We start from the raw sequence: 20923 nt of genomic DNA, 5'->3' as shown, positions 1-20923 counted from the left end.
TCAGGAACTGATTTTGTAATTGACAATAGGTAAAAATAAAATAGTTGACTAGTTATCCCAACATGCAGCTGCTCACAATTACAGATGCTCAGATATAAAAATGAGCATGTTTTTTGCATAAATGTTGCTAACACATGTTGAAAATTTATATTTTTTTACTTTTTTATATATTAATATCAAAAATTAAAGTAACAATTTTAGAATTAAAATAAAAGACTGTTCATGTGATGTCCAAATTAAGCACATTGTCACTTCCTCTTAGGTCCCAGAAAAAAGGGGATGCAATAGTCATGCTGTCATTGCTGAGAGCATTTTTTTATATAGTTGCATGCTCATTCTTTTTAAACTCATGACCATGGCATCACTGAAACAACTGTGGGAAGCTCTTTAGATCTGGACACAAATCTAAACTGACGGGAATTCAGCAAGCAAAGGTCACGACCGTGTGACATCACAAAAACACATTCTTGGCCCAGACTCGTGAGAATTCATATGCTAATTATGACAAATCTGTGCCACTGGTCAAGTGGCTCAAAGAACAAATAATGACGTGAAGACATTTCATGTTTTAAAATGTTAAAAGTCCGTCTCTCTCCAACTTCGTAATACTATGAAGGAAAAAAAACACGTTACTGAACATTATTAAATGTTTAAACTCTGTAATGGAAGATGACCAGATTTCATATTTGGTCGGTTATGAATTGATGACATCTTTGATACCTACTTATGAAATTTCTTCCACACTACATATAGTATGAGTCTGGAGACACACAGATGTGAACGGACTGCACAGCTGCTAGGTTGTAATTTTAGTTTGGGGGTTTTTTTCAGCTATTTTTTCTGTGCATTTTGGTATTTTTTGTCATTTGTGGATCTGAATCTGAAATATATTTCCTCCCATGTGGTTTCGCGCTTGTATGTTTTCCCCCTTCAGAAGGCACCCTAAGTCATTTTTACAAGCAATTTTTAAAAACATGGATATCAAATGAGTGGTTTAACTGTTTATGATTGCATTATTATAGCTCAAAACGTGCATAGTCCTAATATAAGTACACTTCAGAAAAAAAATATTTCTTCTAATACAGATTAGACAATTTTGTTTAATATGGTATACAGTGATTTGATTCTTAACAAAGGCTTTTATAATGTTTTGTACATTAGATCAGGAACGTTTCTATCTTGTATCGTTGCATTTTGACAGTGTAAGCTAAGCAGATGACAAGAAGGGAGGAGAACAGTGTGCAGATGCATTCCACTGGAAGAAAAAACTCCCACACATACATGCTGTTAGCTGTCAGTCGATGCCGAGTTCCAGTAAAAGCTTCCTGAAAGCTGATACGAGACAACAACAATAGTAGGAGTAAAAAATTTCTGCAAAATATGAAAATTAACCCAACATGCCTAGTAATACCAAGTGTTTAAATCTCAGCATATTTTGCTTAATCAAACATCAATGTAGATGAATCTATTAAATATTTTCTCTGGTTTCTTTGAATTAAACGCCAGAGCGTCATCAGCATTACGATCCATTCTTGCACAAGGTGTAAGCACTGCATAGATGTTTACCAACGAGACACGCTGGGGTTTCTTAAGCTGCAAACAAAACAAAAAAAAGCATGATAGCATTAGAATCTAAAAGAAAGAGATCATTTGTAGTCATGAAACTGCTCACTTTAAACTCAGCTCACCTCTTATGATCACTCTGGTTGTAGCCTCAGTGGAGCCAATGTGGTTTGTGGCCACACATTTGTATGTTCCACTGTCGCTTTGTTTAACTTTGGCTATCAGGAGCTTTCCGTCATTTGTGAGCTCTGCAGCGGGGGACAGGCTGGGCCGGCCCACCCGACTCCATGTGAACTGAATGGGATGAGTGCCGTGGGCAAGGCATTGCAACTGCAGTGCATCTCCGGGTTGGAGCCTCACCTGATCGGGTAGGATGGTGGTGTATGGGGGTGCTGTGTGGAGAGAAGAAAGATACAATTTTGCTTACCATGAGCAGTGGCAAGGACTCTGGATGTGTGGGATCTGTGTTTAAATATCCTTATGTCCACTCACTCTCCACCTCCATATCTGAGTAAGCTTCACTGTAGCCATGTATGTTAGTCGCGTTACAGATGTATTGTCCCGAGTCTTGGCGCCCCACGCTGGTTAGTGTTAGAACTCCACCATTAACTGTGTGTTTCCATGGCAGTGGAGCTCGTAGCTTGGACCAGGTGATAACAGGAGGAGGGGAACCTAAAAGGAAAGACCAAATTTGAAGGGCAGAATGAAAACTGAGAAGCAGAATTATGAGCCATCTAAAATATGAGCATTATAGGCATCTTACCACTGGCCTGACACTCTATTGTGACTGTATGTCCCTCCACTGCTGTAATTTCAGTAGGGGTCACTGAAGCTACCGGCGATCCGGGCTCCCTCTCAACAATGATTTCAATTTTGGCCTCAGTCATCCCCTCAGTGTTTTCAGCGAGGCAAATATAAACTCCCGAGTCATCTGGATGTATCGCAGGAAACTAAGAAAACAGAATATTATTTTCTTTTTCATTCATTTGAACTATTTTTCTATCCTAAATGTGAAAATCAATTTAACCAAAACTTGAGCACAAGTTAGTATTTCACCTTGATGGTGTTGACATCATTTTCTTCAGCGGTAACCAGCTTCAGGGTGGAGCCTTGGCGTTTCCAGGACAGCGTGGGATTTGGCCTGCCTTGGGCACGGCATTCCACCGACACAGCCTCACCTTTCCTGACTCTCAGCGGCCCCGAAGGTGTTAGTCGTACTTTAGGTGCGTCTAAAAGCAAGAAAGGGATACACTACACATGCTGAAAACTCTAAATATGCCTTTTTTTCTTTTTTTCTTTTTTTTATCTTTTACAAAAGACTGACAGCAAACAGTTGGTTATGTATGCCTACAGCACTGTAATACATAGTTTGCTCCTATATGATGTTGGTGCCAGTGCAGAACCAGTTCTGCTTTGGTTCCTTTAAAAGAACCAGCACACATTTCAATATAATGTTACATAGAATTTAATAGCAGGGCTTAAACTAATTTGGGAAGAAAATCATGGCGTATCTTTGAGAGAATTTGTGGAGATAGCGGTTACCATAGCTACTGTTTCCAGCGTCGGGTCCCAACGCTGTCTGATCTCACCACCAGCACCGGTCATTTTACTCAGTGAAACCCTAAACATTTGGTTTTTAACATTAATTTTTTCCTAAAGTTTCATTAAATACTAATTTACCCTTCATTAACAAAAGTTATAGTAAATTTTTACAGGGTTATGTGTCATTGAAAACATCTGCATATAAAATGTGTTTCCAGGGAACCCACGCTTTCTGGTTTTGCACAGTTGGGAAAAACTGGATTTTGAATACAAGCTCACATTTGACGGTCAGCATAACGCTGGCAGTGCTGCGGCCGGCAGCGGAGGATACCATACAGCGGTACTGCCCGTGGTTTCCAGGTACAGCGCTAGCAACCGTGAGCACAGACCCATCAGGACCGACTTTTACGTTATCTAGAGGGAAACAGGGAGACTTAAGTTAGACCTTACAAATGCTGTACAACAGTGATTGTTTTAACATGTTGTCTGTCCTGACCTGGTAATGCTTGGTTGTTGGCCTTCTTCCACTGTACCTCGAGTGGCCGTGGGTTAGAGCCTGTCAGTTTTGCATCGCACCTAAAACTGACAGACTCTCCTTTGCGCACAGTAGCAGCTCGTGGCTCCACTGAGATGACAGGAGCCTGACCAGCCACTGCACAGAGAAACACAACTATCAGCACGCATAGTAAATACATACTTTAATTAAATAAACTTTGTGGCCACACACTTTATTTATTATTTTGAGTATTTTAAGTAATGAATCTACAATGACTTATTGTTCAGGCAGTCTTTTTTCTCAGAATATAAACATAATAGTGCTTTCATTGTTAATTCAGTTATATTCTATTTAGGAAATAATTGGCTTGGACGTTAAATGTAGGTTGCAGTGTTTGTGCTGCTTTAAGATCATATTAGCAACAGGTCACTGAGGTTACTGTAGAGTTTAATGACTCCTGGCCAGTGTTCATGTTCACAGTTGCCATTCAGTGTTAATTAAATTGCTGTTCCTGTAGCTATACTAGCTTTTCATGTAGTGTCAGTATATTGCAAAAAGCTCTAGATTTTATTACAAAATTCAAATAATAAACCAAGTTATTTATAGTCACTTTGTGTGAATTATTAATTATTATTATTAAGTCATCCAAACTAATATAAAGTGCATTTATAAAGTGCAGATTATCTGTCATGTTCATTTTACTGCTCAACTTAAGTAATGGCTTATTTCAATTCTTCATTCTTGCATTTTTCTAGGAACTGAGTTTGAATACTTTTTATATTTTTTTAAAATGTAAATAAAATCTTTTGAATTTTATACTGCGTGCAAGAATACACGTACGTCTTTGTGAACCTTTTGACACATCTGGGTAAAACACAGAGTACACAAACGCGAGCCCAAAGCAAACAACCCGAACAAATACTCAGATTGAACAGGCAGTCGATGACGAAACAACAATGTACAAAAGATGAGGTTTTTTTCTCAATGAAGACTTTGCTGAATAACATCAGAACATTGTTAGACGTGTTTAATTTATCTAAATCACATGTGGAGTTTGAGACAGCTGCCCCTTATATTTAAGTCTGGGGAGAAAAAAGTCTGTTTCAACAGTTAATGCCTTTCAGTATTTTGGTTAGAAAGTACTTTTATCGTACAGAGTAGTTCCAATGGGAACTACTGCAGTCTGTGAATAATCCCCAGTGAATCTTGCAGGTATTTTTATTCCAGTGGGTTCAATCTTGTTTCAGTTAGGCCTTTGAAGTACTTAAACAGACACTGTGTTGCCATCTTCCAACAAATGCCTTTCTCCTCTTTCATTAAATCAAATGAAATGACTCACCTGAGTATATTAGAGAGAACAGGATCAGAGCCCCACGTGATAAATCCATGATGAACACAGAGCAGACTAACTTTCTCTGCTGTGCAACCTCACTGTCTGTCTTTCTGCCTCTTATCACTTTCAACCTTTAACCCCTTACCAACCCCATTCCCTATTCAAATATCCTCTACAAATGCCAGTTAGCTATTAAACGGTTATATTTTTGCAATCTTTTTCAGTTAATTATTTTCTGATTCTGGTGACCTGAATGATATGTCTTTTGAACCAAAACCACGCCAACTAAAACAACTAATTTCACAAAGTTGACAAGCACTGAACTTGCAGGAGATATATGGGGAAAAGCACCGAAATTAGATTTAGTGACTGCGTAATTATTTATAAGTCTGTCGAACTACAGGAGGACTGTGATTTTACGGCTGTGCTTTAGAGGATTATTCTGCTTTCCAAGAAAATAACATTCCTGCAGTGAAAAGCCTCCATGTGTCTGTATTGATTGGTGAGCTTGGTGATAGTGGCTGATGAAACTGATTTTTCAGGACTGTGAAAACAGAGCTGCCCTTGTTTTTGTACTGTCTGCAGATAAAGACAGCCATTTATGTGCAATGTCACCAGATATCACTCATAAGAACATTATTGTCGTCATATTAGATAAGCTCATATCAACATTTTAATATATAACTCTAATAGAACTACTGTTGGAATAATAAGCTGGCGGTTTTTATTGCATAAAATATAAAATGCCATGTAGCAAATAATGAGTAACATATTTGCAGATCAACAAATTACTGTAACTAAATTACTTAAATACTAAAAAACTAACATTCCACCATATTAGTATGATCATTTATCATACAAATTATTGATTACACTGTGTAGCACTCACTTGATTATCAGATACTCCACAGCAACAGTCCACCTTGGCAGCTCTCACCCACTAACTTAATCAGTTTGTCCTCTTACTCAAATGTCTTTTGAGGACTGATTTTCTAATCCTGGAAGAAGACATTTTCACAACATTCTCCTGTTTTGAAATGAACATTAAATTAGCCAAAACTTTAAAACCGTGATCAGTATACAGTTCTGATCTGGATGATGTCATTGCAGTTATATGGGAACGTCTGATTCACTTTTTCAGTGAATTCAGTTCTGCAGTTAATCAATCAGTATGCTTTAGTTTGGCACAAAGAAGTCACAACTTCTTTTTTACTAACCTGTATGTGTTCAACTGAAATCCTTGTCAGACATACACACTACCAGTCAAAAGTTTGGACACACTTTCTCATTTAATGGTTTTTCTTTCTTTTTATGACTATTTACATTGTAGATCCTCACTGAAGGCATCAGAACTATGAATGAACACATTTGGAATTATGTAGTAAACTAAAAAGTGTTAAATAACTCAAAAATGTTTTATATTTTAGATTCTTCAAAATAGCCACCCTTTGGTTTGATTACTGCTTTGCACACTCTTGGTATTCCCTCGATGAGCTTCATGAGGTAATCATCTGACATGGTTTTCCAACAGTCCTCTAGGAGTTCCCAGAGATGCTGAGCATTTGTTGGCCCTTCTGCCTTCACTATGCGGTCCATCTCATCCCAAACCATCCTGATCAGGTTTAGGTCAGGTTACTGTGGAGGCCAGACCATCACTCTCCCTCTTGGTCAATTAGCCCTTACACAGCCTGGAGGTTGTCCTGTTGAAAAATACATGATGGTCCAACTGAATGCAAACCTGATGGCATGGCATGTTGCTGCAGGATGCTTTGGTAGCCATGCTGGTTCAATCTGTCTTCAATTTTGAATAAATCCCCAACAGTGTCACCAGCAAAGCACCCACACAGCATCACACCTCCTCCTCCATTCTTTACGGTAGAAACCCTGCATGTAGAGACCATCAGTTCACCTTTTCTGCGTCGCACAAAGACACGGCAGGTGGAACCAAAGATCTCAAACTTGGGCTCATCAGACCAAAACACAGATTTCCACTCGTCTATGTGTTTCTTGGCCCAAACAATTCTCTTCTGCTTGTTGCTTTTCCTTAGTGGTGTTTTCTTAGCATTTATTGGACCATAAAGGCCTGATTCACGCATTCTCCTCTGAACATCCTCTGATGCAGAGATGTGTCTGCTACTGGAACTCTGAGTGGCATTTATCTGGGCTCTAATCTGAGTTGCTGTGAACTTGCAATTTCTGAAGCTGATTACTCAGATGAATTTATCCACAGCAGCGGTGGTGATTCTTGGTCTTTCCTGGGGCGGTGCTCATGTGAGCCAGTTTTGTCTTAGCGCTTGATGGATTTTGCGACTGCGCTTTGGGACACATTCAAAAGTTTTAGCAATTTTCCAGACTGACTGACCTTCAGTTCTTAAAGTAATGATGGACTGTCATTTGTCTTTACTTAGCTGATTGGTTCTTGCCATAATATGAATTATAACAGCTGTCAAACAGGGCTGTTAGCTGTGCACCAACCTGACTTCTGCACAGCACAACTGATTGTGCCATCTGCTATTTTGAAGAATCTAAAATATAAAACACAAGTTTTGAGTTATTTATCAGTTTTTTCAGACTTCATATATTTGAAGTCTTCAGTATCTACATTGTACAAAGTAGTAAAAAAAAAAAAAAAAAAAACATTAAATGAAAAGGTGTGTCCAAACTTTTGACTGGTAGTGTATAAGAGATATATTCAGTGTTGGGGAGTAACGGAATACATGTACCGCCGTTACGTATTTAGAATACAAAATATGAGTAACTGTATTCCGTTACAGTTACCGTTTAAAAAGGTGGTATTCAGAATACAGTTACCTTGTTGAAATAAATGGATTACACGGCGGTACTTTCCTGTTTCATATTGTCGCGGGTCAGGACTGTTTGGGTTTGTTTGACAGCTACGCTCTGTTGTTCCAGGCGGCAGCGTTACGGTTGCCATGGTTACAGGGTGACGCTCTCTCTCTCTGCGTGTTTCCTGGGTGAGAGAGCGCTTTTGTTGTTGTTGTGCTAAGCTAAAAGGCAGAATGCTACATGCATAGCCCTAAAGAATGTAGCCTCATGGGCAGTGTAGTCCGTGCTGCAGGGAGAATGGACTACCATACACGTTATGTGTCTGTGAGCGAGGGAGGGAGAGAAAGGAAAAGTCCGAGCTGTCACGGAGCAAAAACGGGAGCTGGAAGCATGTAAATATAATAATAACCACCGCAGCCAAGAAGAGTGCCTGACGAGCCCATTTGTAAGTAAGCTATTAAGACTCAACTGTACACTGTGTTCGTGTTTTCCTCCGGAAAAAATAAGTTCCGTTGGAGCAGTCTTTCAACGCCTCTCTCTGTCTCTCGCTCGCAAAGTTGACCCAGACAACAAAGTAAAGCTAGTTTTCAGCTACGAGCCCGACACGGAACCCACCGTATTAGCCAGATGTCCCTTTACTACGGTTCGGAGCCGCGGACCTTCAGTAACAGTAATAAATCACAGCAATAGTACATTCACGTAGTTGTAAACAGCATGATAATATATTAAGTATTCCATAGTATTCAGAATACGTTACCCTCATTGAGTAACGTAACGGAATACGTTACAGAATACATTTTGGGGCATGTATTCGGTATTCTGTAATGGAATACATTTTAAAAGTAACCTTCCCAACACTGGATATATTTCATGATTTTAAAACATATTACCAAAACTAGTCTTAAATCTATATACAAAGAATGTCCAAGAATAAAACTCGGCTTTGATTTGCTGACATTCACCACAGTGGCTTTTTTTTTAATTTTTAATTTTTTTTAAGTCTGAATAAATAAAGAAAAGAGACGCCAAGAGACAATAAAATTTTGTGAGTATACATGACCTGGTTACAAAGTCCCCAGAAGCCAATTTAGATGCAGTGACATGTGAATGCCCTCTAGTGGTGTGGAGAGTGGATTGCGTACATAAGCAGCCCTGAATGTTCTAGAATGAGACCACAATCCCCTTTCCTCATAACAGTTAAGGCAAAAATAATTACCTGTTTAAAGATGAGAGAATTTGAATTTATTTAAATCATATTATACCAAGTTTGTGTCCAAAGCAACTCTACAGAAACTTGTTGAATGACAACGGCTTTATTTGTTAAGTGATGTTTGTCTTGTGATGTGCTTTTACAAAAAGAAAGAAAGAAAGAAAGATACAATCATAGCTTCAAAACCTAAAAAGAACAACATGCATCTTTTGCTTTATTAATACAGCGTTAAGATGAAAGGTCCACATCTGTTTTAACACCACATGCAGGCTCTAGTCCTTTTTTTTTTAAGTTATTTTCATTTTATCATTAAAAAGATAGTAGTGTCAGCACAAATAAAATGTGAGAGGTTAAAAAGGAATCCCAGAAAGAGGTGTACAAATGCACCACAAATCCAAATAAAAGAAAAGTTTTGGGGAAGATCTGTCCGTGTTCGTTTGTGACGCCACTTGACGCTGGCCTAGTGGGGAAGGGATAGTATACTGTCAGTTGTGACAGAGCACACGTCGCCTAGAGGTCTGGGTGAGGGGAGATATGTGCGACTGTGTCTTCAGCCTCCTTCAACCTGATGAAAAGAACATTCAGTCAGTCTGGACTTTCCTAAATATTTCTGTGAATCTCAGGGTATTATTATTTTGTTGCATTCACTTTCACTACAGACGTAGTAGCTCATCAGGTTCACAGTCCATCACACACATCACTGATCGCTCCCCATTAAGCTAAAATACCTATGATGAAATTCTAATCGATACTGTAGAAGGAGTAAAGATTCTTGTAAATAACAAAGGGACAGACAGCAGACGCCACTCTGCGACATAAATGACATAAGCTTATCACTCATTCAAACAGATGATCTAAAAATCCTGCTTATGTGTGTTTAAATGTTCGGTCAATAAATGAAAATCAATAAATTTTCAAATAAATAAATAAAACAAATAAATTCTGATACAACAAAAAGCCATAGCCATGACTTTAACCACTATTAGTTTACAGCTGACGCTTCACTTTTAGTGAAATTTATAAGTACGTTTTTGGTCGATGACACACAAAATGCCAGAGAAGTGCAGACTTCAGCTGTTTTTTGCAAGGTTTCACAAATATACTGCATTGACTGTTTGGAAATTACAGCCATTTTTATACAAAGTAAATACGGAATTCATTTGTAACAAAATGATGTTTCAGTTTGAGCTACGATTTTTATGATGATGATGACTTTTTAGTCTTGGTCTGTAATCTAATGTTAATATTCAGGAGCTGACACAGCAGGAACGATTTTAACATCAAACCTTTGGGGGGGGGGAATCAGCTCCCAGTTTATACATTAATAAAAGAAGAATAGCTACTAAATTAGTTAATAAATAGTTAATAAATTACTTTTAGTAACTTGACTTTTATGTCACAAAATACTTGTTAAGGAAATGAATAATGCTTCTGGCCAAAGTATTCAGCCCTCCATAACTCTGGAGAAGTCAAATTAACTGGATATCTGTTATAATGTTTCTTTCAAAAGCAGCCTAATTAGTTGGATGGCTGATTGCATTGTCAACAGCAAATGACATTCAATTACGTGGCATTATTTACATTGGAAAAATCAGGGTCTGATTGCCACCCTGATTTTTCCAGTGTCTGTGTGAGCAGCACAAGTCTTATTTATTCATGACAAGCTTCACTATTGAAGAATCCAGTGCTTATGTGTGTGTGTGGCAGATAAAATCATTATGTTACGATCACAAGACATTTAAACCTGTTTTTGTTCTAACCTGTACCGTCTCCAATAGGCTCTAGAATATAACATTAAAATAAAATGACAAACAAAATTAAAATACATGATTATTGCTAATTTTAGGCTACTGCAGTTATTTTCAGGCATGTTAAAGTGAAATCTGGGGCTTCTTGAGCACCCCCTAAAAGGGGTTCAAACTCGCCAGTGCAGTGCAATATGGGTAAAATGTGGCTATAGCACCTGGGACACACAAATAGAGGTCTCTGCAGAAAGCAAGTGGTTGTTCTTTGACCTTGTTTCATACTCTACATCTAGCAGATGAGGCTAGAACAGCAATGTGTTAGACTAACTACTCACATGGAGACAGAGAGGATGAAGAACAGCACCTCCAGTGACTCCTCAAAGCCTCCCATCAGGTGGGGTACATATTGCTGGGTATCCTCCTGTTGGCACATAGGGGGACACTTGAAGAAAACGTTTTCCACACATGCATGAAGAAAAGATTTGCACACACACATTTCCATAATCTAAAAAAAACAAACACCTGGTGGCTCTTCTTTGAAAGTGTGATAAATATTTGCATTTTTTTCATCTGGACATCTACTGAGGGTTTCCACATTTTCATTTAGAGAAAGGTAACCTTGAGGGTGTATACCTGAGTTTGGCGTAGCTGGAGAGTTGGCTTGGCTGGAAAGCGAAGACACACTTGTCGCTGTCTTCATAGCATAAAGGTTAGCTTCCTCCTGGAACTTTGCAATATTCTTCTTATACCGAATCCTCTTGTTTCCAAACCAGTTGGCTATCTGAGAGGATTAAGATAAGAAAAGGGAGCAAGTCAGAAAATTCAGCTGGCTTCTTTAGATTAAACCAAGTGCTATCTCTGATCTTTCTTAACCTGAGCAGCAGTGATGCCGCAGTTCTTGGCCAGCTCCTCCTTGACTTCCTCATTAGGGTAAGGGTTGGCCAGATGGGAATAAAAATATTCATTCAAAATCTCTGTTGCCTGTTTGCTGAAGTTCCTGCGTTTCCGTCTGATGGCAATACATATATAAAACACTATTTAATAAAAAAAAATGCTGGCAGACACCTGAAGACTAAACTTAAAGATGAGGCAAGGAAATAAATATGAAAACCAACCTTGCATCCAGGAACCTGGAACGTAGGATCATGACAGCTTCACACGTGCTCTGCTTTAACTGCGTCTGGATAGCCCTGAACTTACGGTGGATGATTGAAACCATTCGCTCAATCTCTTTGGATGAGATGGGCCGCGTGCGGGACTGCTCCCTCAGCAAGTTGATCACATGGCTGGTGAATTAATTGCAAGCCTGATTGTGATGAAGGCAAAGAGTTCAGGCGTGAATGTGACCAAGAAGGCCAAAGACAAGAATTCTAACACACTTAAATGGTGTAGTCGACACCCTTGCCTGTTCACTCTGAAGTCTCTTAACAACACACCTGCTCATATTTGTCCAGTTCCACATGGTAAATCTCTCGAATTTGAGAGAGTTTCTCTTTGTAGTCCGCATGTTCTAAGCTCCCATCATCAGGCGTTCCTCCGGCTGCTGCGGCCACCACTGCTGCAGAGGCTCCACCCTTCTCTGGACCAGCAACCCCCTCTGCTAACAGCATATTATCCAGTCGCATTATCTGAGCATCTGGAGGGTCTTCTTGTTGAACACCTTGGATACTCAGTGCTATAGAGGAGAATATAAACTGTTATGGCCACAATAGATTCGAAATAAATCAATCAAGTTCAAGACATCCAGCATGTCAAGCATCTACACTCTTCAAATATACTTCATTTTTTCATTTTCTGACACATTTTTGAATAGTTTGTACTGAATTTAAAAACTACTTGAACTGATAAGATCTTAATATGTTCAAAATGTGGAGCATCTTTTAATCAGTGGCAAACAGAAGGGGGAAAGTAGATACAACAAGTCAAAAGGAGCTGACAAAAAATGGGAGAATCACTCCCTATCCTGGTTGTGTAATACTGCCATCAGAATTTCAGCCTCCGCTGTGTAGATTTAGAAAACAGCATGAACAGTACAATCAACCCCAAAGACATTCAAACTTTTTAAGATTAGTCAAATCAGAATATTAAGATTAGTCAGTCTCCTCTAAGCCGCATGGCTTTAAGGTGGTAATGATAGTGAAGCAATGCATTCAAATGTTGCAGAAAAAAATTAACCAGCACAAACCAGCAACGCTGCATCAACAGAACACTTTCATGGTTCAATTCAATTTCATCAATGCAACACCAGTTCTCAGCAGTCTTTACACTGTACGACAAAGACCCTACAGTTTTAAACTGATGACCCCAACAATCAGTCGCCTATGAGCAAGCATAGTTTCAATTCAGTTTGATTTATATAGTGCCAAATCACAACAATAGTTGCCTCAAGGCACTTAATATTGTAAGGTAAAGACCTTAGTGTCTGTTGCTATGGTAGCAATGCCATCTTATCAAGTCCAAGGCAAAGAAAATGCAAGAGACACAAACACACACACACTCATCTTCACCCACATGCTGTTAGTTAATTAACACCAACTCTTAAGGAGCATCAAAACACTCAGTGAAAAAAATTAAAGCTCATTTGAGAGGTTGTTAATGCGCACAGTTATGCAAATCAGACGGCAATTACAGGCAGTTTCAGGTAGCATCTCCCATTCATAGTGTCTAACAAGTGCTATGACAGCCTTCACATCTTCACATCCAGCTTAACCTCTGCAGGAATTAGACAAACGCACCGCAGTACACCAACGCTGTGATCACTTTATAAGGCACACCAGTGAACCGTATTACTGTAGAGCACTAGTACTACACTGGTCTCATACACCAGTATTTTTAAGATGTTCAGTATTGCATAATTAAAGTATAAGTAGACAGCAATTAGCAGACCGATGTGCCACACTGACAACTACATCAGATATAATCCAGAAACGCAATATTTAACACTTTTCTAATGTAGCCCACCCGAAGTGTATCTATGTATGTGTGTGTGTGAGCTTCTCCAAAGCCAGTAGATCACAAACAGTGAAGATCAGAGTATCCCCACGCCCAGTTTTTCTCTGTTTCGCACTGCTCATTTATCGTCCTCTGTGATGCTCCCTGATGATACTTTACATAATTTGCTGTTTGTAGTTGTGGATTCTGGCACATATTACTAATATGATCCAAAGAAACAAGATTAAGAATTCATACAATATAATTGGTTGGTTATTATTAACAGCCACAGCTGCACACAGGCAAGCATCCTACAGCTAGCTGGAGTATGAATATTTAACAGCACATTTCAAAGTGCACATTTTTTTGACGGCCCCCAAAAGATCTTTTTTGTTCCAATAATCCTGCTGCTAGTTCTGAACTCAGCCCCGCTATTTTCCTCTCATATTTTATAAGTTTCACTTTCAGTTTGTGTTGCTCACATTCATTTAAGCTACCTCTGTAAAAAAGAGCATAAAATAACAGATAAATAACAGAAGATTAACAGAAGAATTCGTGCTGGTTCATTTGATTAACAAAGTCCAAAAGGATAGTTATTCATCGCAACACTTAAACGTCATTATTGTTACTATTGTTTTACCACATTGACAGGTGTATCACTAAAATTTACTGGTGAGGCATAAGAGTGGTGTCAATATCTTTATTTAACAAAAAGCCAGTATTTTCCAAAATCTCAAACAACTTAGTGCAGTTTACACTGACTTGGTCATACAGAAGGTTGTGAGCTTAGGACCTCTCAGGAAAACTATAGTAAAAAGAAGTATCCTGTGTTTTTGAGAAAATAAAAGACATTTCTTAATTAATTACCTTGCTATGTCGACATAAATAAAGTATTTCCTTATCTTAAGATGAGCTTATTGGAAAGCATATGATCACTTCTGTGCTGGTTTCCAAATTCTTCCAAACTATTTTTGTTACACATATGCACACACACACACACACACACACACTAGCCTTTCTTTATGTCATCTTTTCCAGCCCTCATTTTCCCCTCATGTCCAATTTTGTGAATCTGGGCTCTTAGTTTGAAAATAAGCAGGTGAGACAACTACTTACCTTGGAAACTCTGAATCCTTCTTGCTGCCACCCTTAAGCTTCCTGTTTCCAAGCTAACTGTGGTAATACCAAGGAGTACGGTGCAGTTTGTACTTTTTTGGGGTGGTTTTTTTTAAACAAGGGAAAAGTTGTCGACTGATATTAAATTACGAATCTTTCCTGCCTAGTTAAATATAGATTTGTTCACTTACTGCAAATTCAAAATGAGATTGGAATAAATGCAGGATAAGAAAAGCAGGAGTATTATTGTGAGTCTAAAGTCACTGAGTCAATCTTTCTTCTTCCATATAAACAATTACCTATTTAAACATTGCGTCATCTCAACCGCTGGCACAGATTCCTAATGTCAGTCACCCCAGTTAGACAATCCTGTTGCTCCCATGTATTTCTCAGTCAAAAGCATCTGTTGTTATGACGCTCCTCCTGCAGTAGTGCTTCTAGCCTTTTCACCATCTGAGCATTTGGAGGAGAGCATCATCAAAAATCATCAAGAAAGCCAGCAGAGAATGAGTTTTGGAAAAATACCATGGCAAACTGTTGGGGATAGAGTGTGACACACTGAGCACAAGAGCAGGAGAGGGAGAAAGAGAGATGCATTAATGACAAGTTTCATGAGGACGGGAGAAAATGTAGATAAACTAGTGTACATCCTGCTTATGTGTCTCCAATCTCTCTCTCGCTCTCTGCCACAGATGTGTCATCTGTCATGTCATGTGAGTCACTACCTAAGATATGAATAGCAAATTAAATCTTCAAAAGAGATGCAGTTTATTTGCAGTCTTGTTTAAATCCCTTATCCTTACACACTGACTGACCAAGAGTCATTCAAATGTAATAAAAAGTCAACTTTAAGCCTATAATGAATTGGATGAGAGTAGAAGTCTTGTATTAGCATGCAATGTGTCTTTGCTGGTTGATAAATATAGAAAGAAAGCTACATATGCATCTTACCTGTCTTTTCTTTGGTCTCACACAGTTCGCTGAAGACGGCAGACTTCATTCTGTGGCAATTTAAAGCATGTTTCCTTTCATGGAAAATCATAGAATGTGGCAGAAAGACAAAAGAGTCAGCATTAAAAAACAATTCTTTGTTATTATCAGTCATTTACACCCATAAAAAATGCTCTTATCGAACAGATAAAGCAATTTTCCACAAATGAACTTTGACCCTGGAGTCTTCTATTGATAAACCATCAGAGGTGAGAACACAGACATACTTTGCACGGTCACCTGCCTGATGCAAAGTTTTTGCTATGACTAATTGCAGCCATGTGACAGAAGCAGTAACAATGCTGATCATTTTTCAGCAAATTCACAGTAAAACAAACACCCAGAAGACAAAACCAGAGTACTTCTGGTTTTTATTTTTTTTTGCTAGAAAATGCTAAGTCTTTGGAAGCTAATAAAGGGAGAGGAGCTAAAATGGCTTGTTTCAGACGGTGGAAGAGCTAATGGATTGCTGCCAAAGTCCAGTATTCTAAAGATTTATGAATGGCACTGTGTGTTGAAGGGGTCCCCTCAATCTTATAAGTAAATTACAGCAGATACACGGTGAATACAGTCATATAACAAATAAAAATATTCAGATCAAGAACTCCTTACTCAGTTCAAATCCTTTCTCATTTTTTCTCTGGTTTATTTAGTCATTATTTAGCATTACTGCCACGTTGGTCAATGAATCACAGGTGACTTGCAAACTCAGCTTTGTATTTATAGTGAGATGATGGCTCCTGTTGGTCTGGGCTATGGGATAAAGATGGAGATATTCTGAGGTGCAAAAGGATTCAGCAGTATTGGGGGTTGGTAGTTTCAGTGTGTGATGAGTGCGAAGTGGAACCACCATGCAACTCGGAGGGATACCGAATCCCTCCAATCCAGTGTCTCAAATCTAATTCTCACGTTGTACCTATGTTATTACCTGGCCTGGGCCTCATCCAGACTCCCATCTGTGATGGCCATGATCTGCTGGAGGATGTCGCCGATGTCCTGCAGCGGTTGGCACTTGTTATGGCGTTTCCTATTATCGTGTGGCTCATCCACTTCCTCTCCAGTTAAACCAATATGACACGATATCTGGTGGGCTCTGTTCTCCATACCTCCAATGTGGCACTTATACCCATGTGGAGGGAAAGATGGGAGGAGGATAGCTATAAATGAAGTTCTTTCTCCAACTTTCCGCACTTACAGCAAACTGAAAGGTTTCCCACAAAAACGGAAAGGTAAGAGCTGTGTAGCCTCAGCAGCAAGGATACTCACTATGACAAAATAATAGCGGGGGGGGCAAAAGCTCTTAACTAATGAGCTTAACTAATGATCTTTTTCTTTGGCAAGAGAGGGCACAGCTCACTAAATATTTTTTCTGTTATTTTAATGAGCAGGGTCTGGAGGGTGAAAATCTCAAAGAGAAAGAAAGCAGGCTGTTTACATGGAGAGCGGTCTTGGCAACAAAATGACAACAATTGCCAAACTCGCCAACTCGTTGCTGCTTTGGAATACTCAGTCTCTTTTTCAAACGCCAATGAAATACTACAGAAAACGAAACAGATACGCCAAATGACTTTCCCACTGTGTGAAACAGTTGTGTGTATTACGTTAAAGCTGGCTATCTCGTAACCTGAGAGCCTTTCTCATGCCGTCGTCTTCGCCTGCTCTCCTTTTATCCCCAAATGCCTACTCGTTCATTAAAAGCGCAAACCGACAGGGTCAGTAAGCATGCTCATTCCCGATTAACTTCATCCATCTGGTTCGATCCAAGATCCCCACAGCCACGTTTGTATCATTTGTTGTTGGTAATTCCTGTTTGCGCGTACCACCACCCTTCCAAGGGAAACGCCGTGGAGCAGCACTGCCCACTGTCAAGTTAGACAACAGGGGAAAAGACGATTTCCGCTTGTAACGCGAATAAAAATAACTGTTTTTAATCACAGTGAATTTGGCCGTCTTGGCATGGACTGCTGGCTTTTATTACTTCTGTTTATCGGCTTAAATGGAAGCATTAGAATCATAATTTCACCATAAACAGCGTATGCAGATGTTTGGAGTCTGTACCCCGGGGCAGGTCGCCGCTTTCTTAAGTTACCATCCATAGCACTCATTGATCGCATAGAGACATTTTTCATTCGTAGTTGTTCGCTGTTGGAAAATGCTGCAGTGTTCTTTGTGAAGGCTCAGGCGAAGCACTAGGCAAAAGGGGGCAGGAATAGCTAAGTAGGTAGAGTGGTGGCCCCACGATTGGAAGGTTCAAATCCACTGAACGGCTACCACGAGGTACCCCTGAGCAAGGTACCATCCCTACACACTGCTCCCCGGTGCGCCTGCTTAGTGGCTGCCCATTGCTTTACTGAGTGAATGGGTCAAATGCAGAGAGAGTAATTTCCCCACGGGGATCAATTAAGTAGATATAGTCGGGCTCACCTCTGGCTTGGGCTCTGGAACCAGTCTCCTGGAGAGGGGCTGGACTATGTCTCAGTCTGGAGTTGCCCCTGGTGAGAGGCAGCGGGCTGGGGTGGGTATTCTAATATCCCCTCGGCTTGCTGCCGGTACGTTGGGGTTTTTCCCGGTGGATGAGAGGGTTTGTTCCCTGCGCCTTAGGGTCGGGGAACGGGTCCTGACTGTCATCTGCGCTTATGCACCGAGTGGCAGTTCAGAGTACCCAGCCTTCTTAGAGTCCCTGGGTGGGGTGCTGGAAGGTGCTCCACCTGGAGACTCTGTTGTCCTGCTGGGAGACTTCAGTGCTCACGTGGGTAACGACAGCGAGACCTGGAGGGGCGTGATTGGGAGGAACGGCCTCCCTGATCTGAACCCGAGCGGTGTTTTGTTTTTGGACTTCTGTGCAAATCACAGTTTGGCCATAACGAACACCTTGTTCGAACATAAGAGTGTCCATAAGTGCACGTGGCACCAGGACGCTCTAGGCCGCAGGTCGATGATCGATTTTGTAATCGTATCACCAGACCTGCGACCATGTGTTCTGGACACTCGGGTAAAGAGAGGGGCTGAGCTGTCAACTGATCACCACCTGGTGGTGAGTTGGATCAGGTGGCGGGGGAGGACGCTGGACAGACCCGGTGCACCTAAACGCGTAGTGAGGGTGTGCTGGGAACGTCTAGCAGAGGCCCCAGTCCGCGAGATCTTCAACGCACACCTCCGGCAGAGCTTCAACAGCATTCCGAGGGAGACTGGGGACACTGAGTCCGAATGGACCATGTTCAACGTCTCCATTGCCGAAGCTGCTGCATTGAGCTGCGGCCGCAAGGTGGTCGGTGCCTGCCGTGGTGGTAATCCCCGAACCAAATGGTGGACACCAGAGGTGAAGGGAGCCACCAGGCTGAAGAAGGAGTCCTATCGGGCTTGGTTAGCCTGTGGGACTCCGGAGGCAGCCGACAGGTATCGACAGGCCAAGCGGAATGCGGCTCGGGCAGTGGCTGAAGCAAAAACTCGGGTGTGAGAGGAGTTCGGTGGGAGGTGCTGCAGGAGTATGGGGTGTCTGGCCCATTGCTACGGGCCATTCGATCCCTATACAACCGTTGCAAGAGCTTGGTTCGCATTGCCGGTAACAAGTCGGACTCGGTCCAGGTGGGTGATGGGCTCCGCCAGGGCTGCCCTTTGTCACCGATTCTGTTCATAATTTTTATGGACAGGATTTCTAGGCGCAGCCAAGTGGCGGAGGGCTTTCACTTCGGTGGCCTCAGAATCTCATTTCTGCTTTTCGCGGATGATGTGGTTCTGTTGGCTTCATCAAGTGAAGGCCTCCAGCTCGCACTGGAACGGTTCGCAGCCGAGTGTGAAGCAGCGAGAATGAGGATCAGCACCTCCAAATCTGAGGCCATGGTTCTCAGCCGGAAAAGGGTGGAGTGCCCACTCTGGGTCGGGGATGAGTTCCTGCCCCAAGTGGAGGAGTTCAAGTATTTCGGGGTCTTGTTCGCGAGTGATGGGAGAAGGGAACCGGAGATCAACAGACGGATTGGTGCTGCGGCTGCAGTGATGCGGACGCTGCACCGGTCCGTCGTGGTGAAGAGGGAGCTGAGTGTAAAAGCGAAGCTCTCAATTTACCGGTCGATCTATGTCCCTACCCTCACCTATGGCCACGAGCTGTGGGTAGTGACCGAAAGAACGAGATCGCGGATACAAGCGGCAGAAATGAGCTTCCTCCGAAGGGTGGCTGGCCTCTCCCTTAGAGATAGGGTGAGAAGTTCGGCCATCCGGGAGGGGCTCAGAGTAGAGCCGCTGCTCCTCCACATCGAAAGGAGCCAGCTGAGGTGGTTCGGGCATCTGACAAGGATGCCCCCTGGGCGCCTCCTGGGTGAGGTGTTCCGGGCATGTCCCACCGGGAGGAGGCCCCGGGGCAGACCCAGGACACGCTGGAGAGATTATATCTCTCGGCTGGCCTGGGAACGCCTTGGTGTTCCCCCGGATAAGCTGGAGGATGAAGATGGATGGATGGATGGATCAATTAAGTATACATTATTATTATTAGTAGTAGTAGTAGTAGTAGTAGTAGTATTAAACTCATTTACATTAAACTATAATTAAAATAAATTTAAAAAGTGTAAATGCAGTAAACCCACACAGAAGGGGGGTGTACAAGAAGTTAGCCCTGCAAAACTTCAAGTCTTCCAAGTTTTAATTTGAACTCGACACTGACTATCTTCCGGATTTGCGCTTGTTCTCTGTGGCTGCCTTCTGCATCAGTAAGTATGTTGGCGGGCTCCCGGGAGTGCTGCTCTTTGATTTGAAACCGCGAAGAAGTCGTCATTTCGCTGTGGAGACCATGTTGGCTGGTGGTGCTTAAGATGATGATGCCCCCATGGTTAGTATCAGCTGGTTTTGTAGGGTTTTTATTGTGGGATCATAGTTTTACTGTAACAAAGGTGGCGCTAACACTAAATTATTGTTGTATTCTCACAACATCTCAAAACGGAGATGTATTATGCATTATTGAAACCGCAATAATATATATATATATATATATATACATATATATATATATATATATATATATATATATATGCAAATGTGTCCATGGGACACACACACACAGATGCAGTTTACCTCATCTGCCCCTTGTTTTACTCTCAGCAGATTACAGCTGGCTCCTTCTCATTAATTACCTACTAATTAACTGGCCAATCAACCAATAAAGCTAAGTGCACTGGATAAGCACTGACTTCCTTCCTCGTCCACAGTCCACCTGCTCGACC

The 20923-nt window shown here is 41.1% G+C and overlaps 1 protein-coding gene and 1 pseudogene across 1 annotated transcript; both read right to left on the bottom strand.

Moving 5' to 3' along the window:
* Positions 1-1124: 1124 nt before the first annotated feature.
* On the bottom strand, positions 1125-3800 carry LOC134629769 (basement membrane-specific heparan sulfate proteoglycan core protein-like). The gene is made up of 7 exons (XM_063477287.1): positions 3602-3800; positions 3385-3519; positions 2620-2792; positions 2327-2513; positions 2056-2235; positions 1689-1955; positions 1125-1593 (listed from the first exon to the last, which is right to left on the bottom strand). The coding sequence occupies exons 1-7, from the start codon at positions 3798-3800 to the stop codon at positions 1589-1591; spliced, it is 1146 nt and encodes a 381-aa protein (XP_063333357.1). The 3' UTR covers positions 1125-1588.
* A 5494-nt stretch (positions 3801-9294) lies between these two features.
* Positions 9295-16817, bottom strand: LOC134628679 (pre-B-cell leukemia transcription factor 1-like; annotated as a pseudogene).
* Positions 16818-20923: the final 4106 nt, after the last annotated feature.

The sequence above is a fragment of the Pelmatolapia mariae genome, linkage group LG6 (assembly GCF_036321145.2).
Source record: "Pelmatolapia mariae isolate MD_Pm_ZW linkage group LG6, Pm_UMD_F_2, whole genome shotgun sequence".
Taxonomy (NCBI): Eukaryota; Metazoa; Chordata; class Actinopteri; order Cichliformes; family Cichlidae; genus Pelmatolapia; species Pelmatolapia mariae.
This window is presented reverse-complemented; position numbering and strand designations above follow the sequence as displayed.

Bases quoted from the DNA above. Each gene is read 5' to 3' on its own strand.
- LOC134629769 (XM_063477287.1), bottom strand. From the start codon at position 3,800: ATGTATTTACTATGCGTGCTGATAGTTGTGTTTCTCTGTGCAGTGGCT. The intron at 2,793-3,384 runs GTGAGCTTGTAT...TCTTGCTTTTAG, and splicing joins CGTTATGCTGACCGTCAAAT to ACGCACCTAAAGTACGACTA. The intron at 1,956-2,055 runs GTGAGTGGACAT...CTCTCCACACAG, and splicing joins CTCAGATATGGAGGTGGAGA to CACCCCCATACACCACCATC.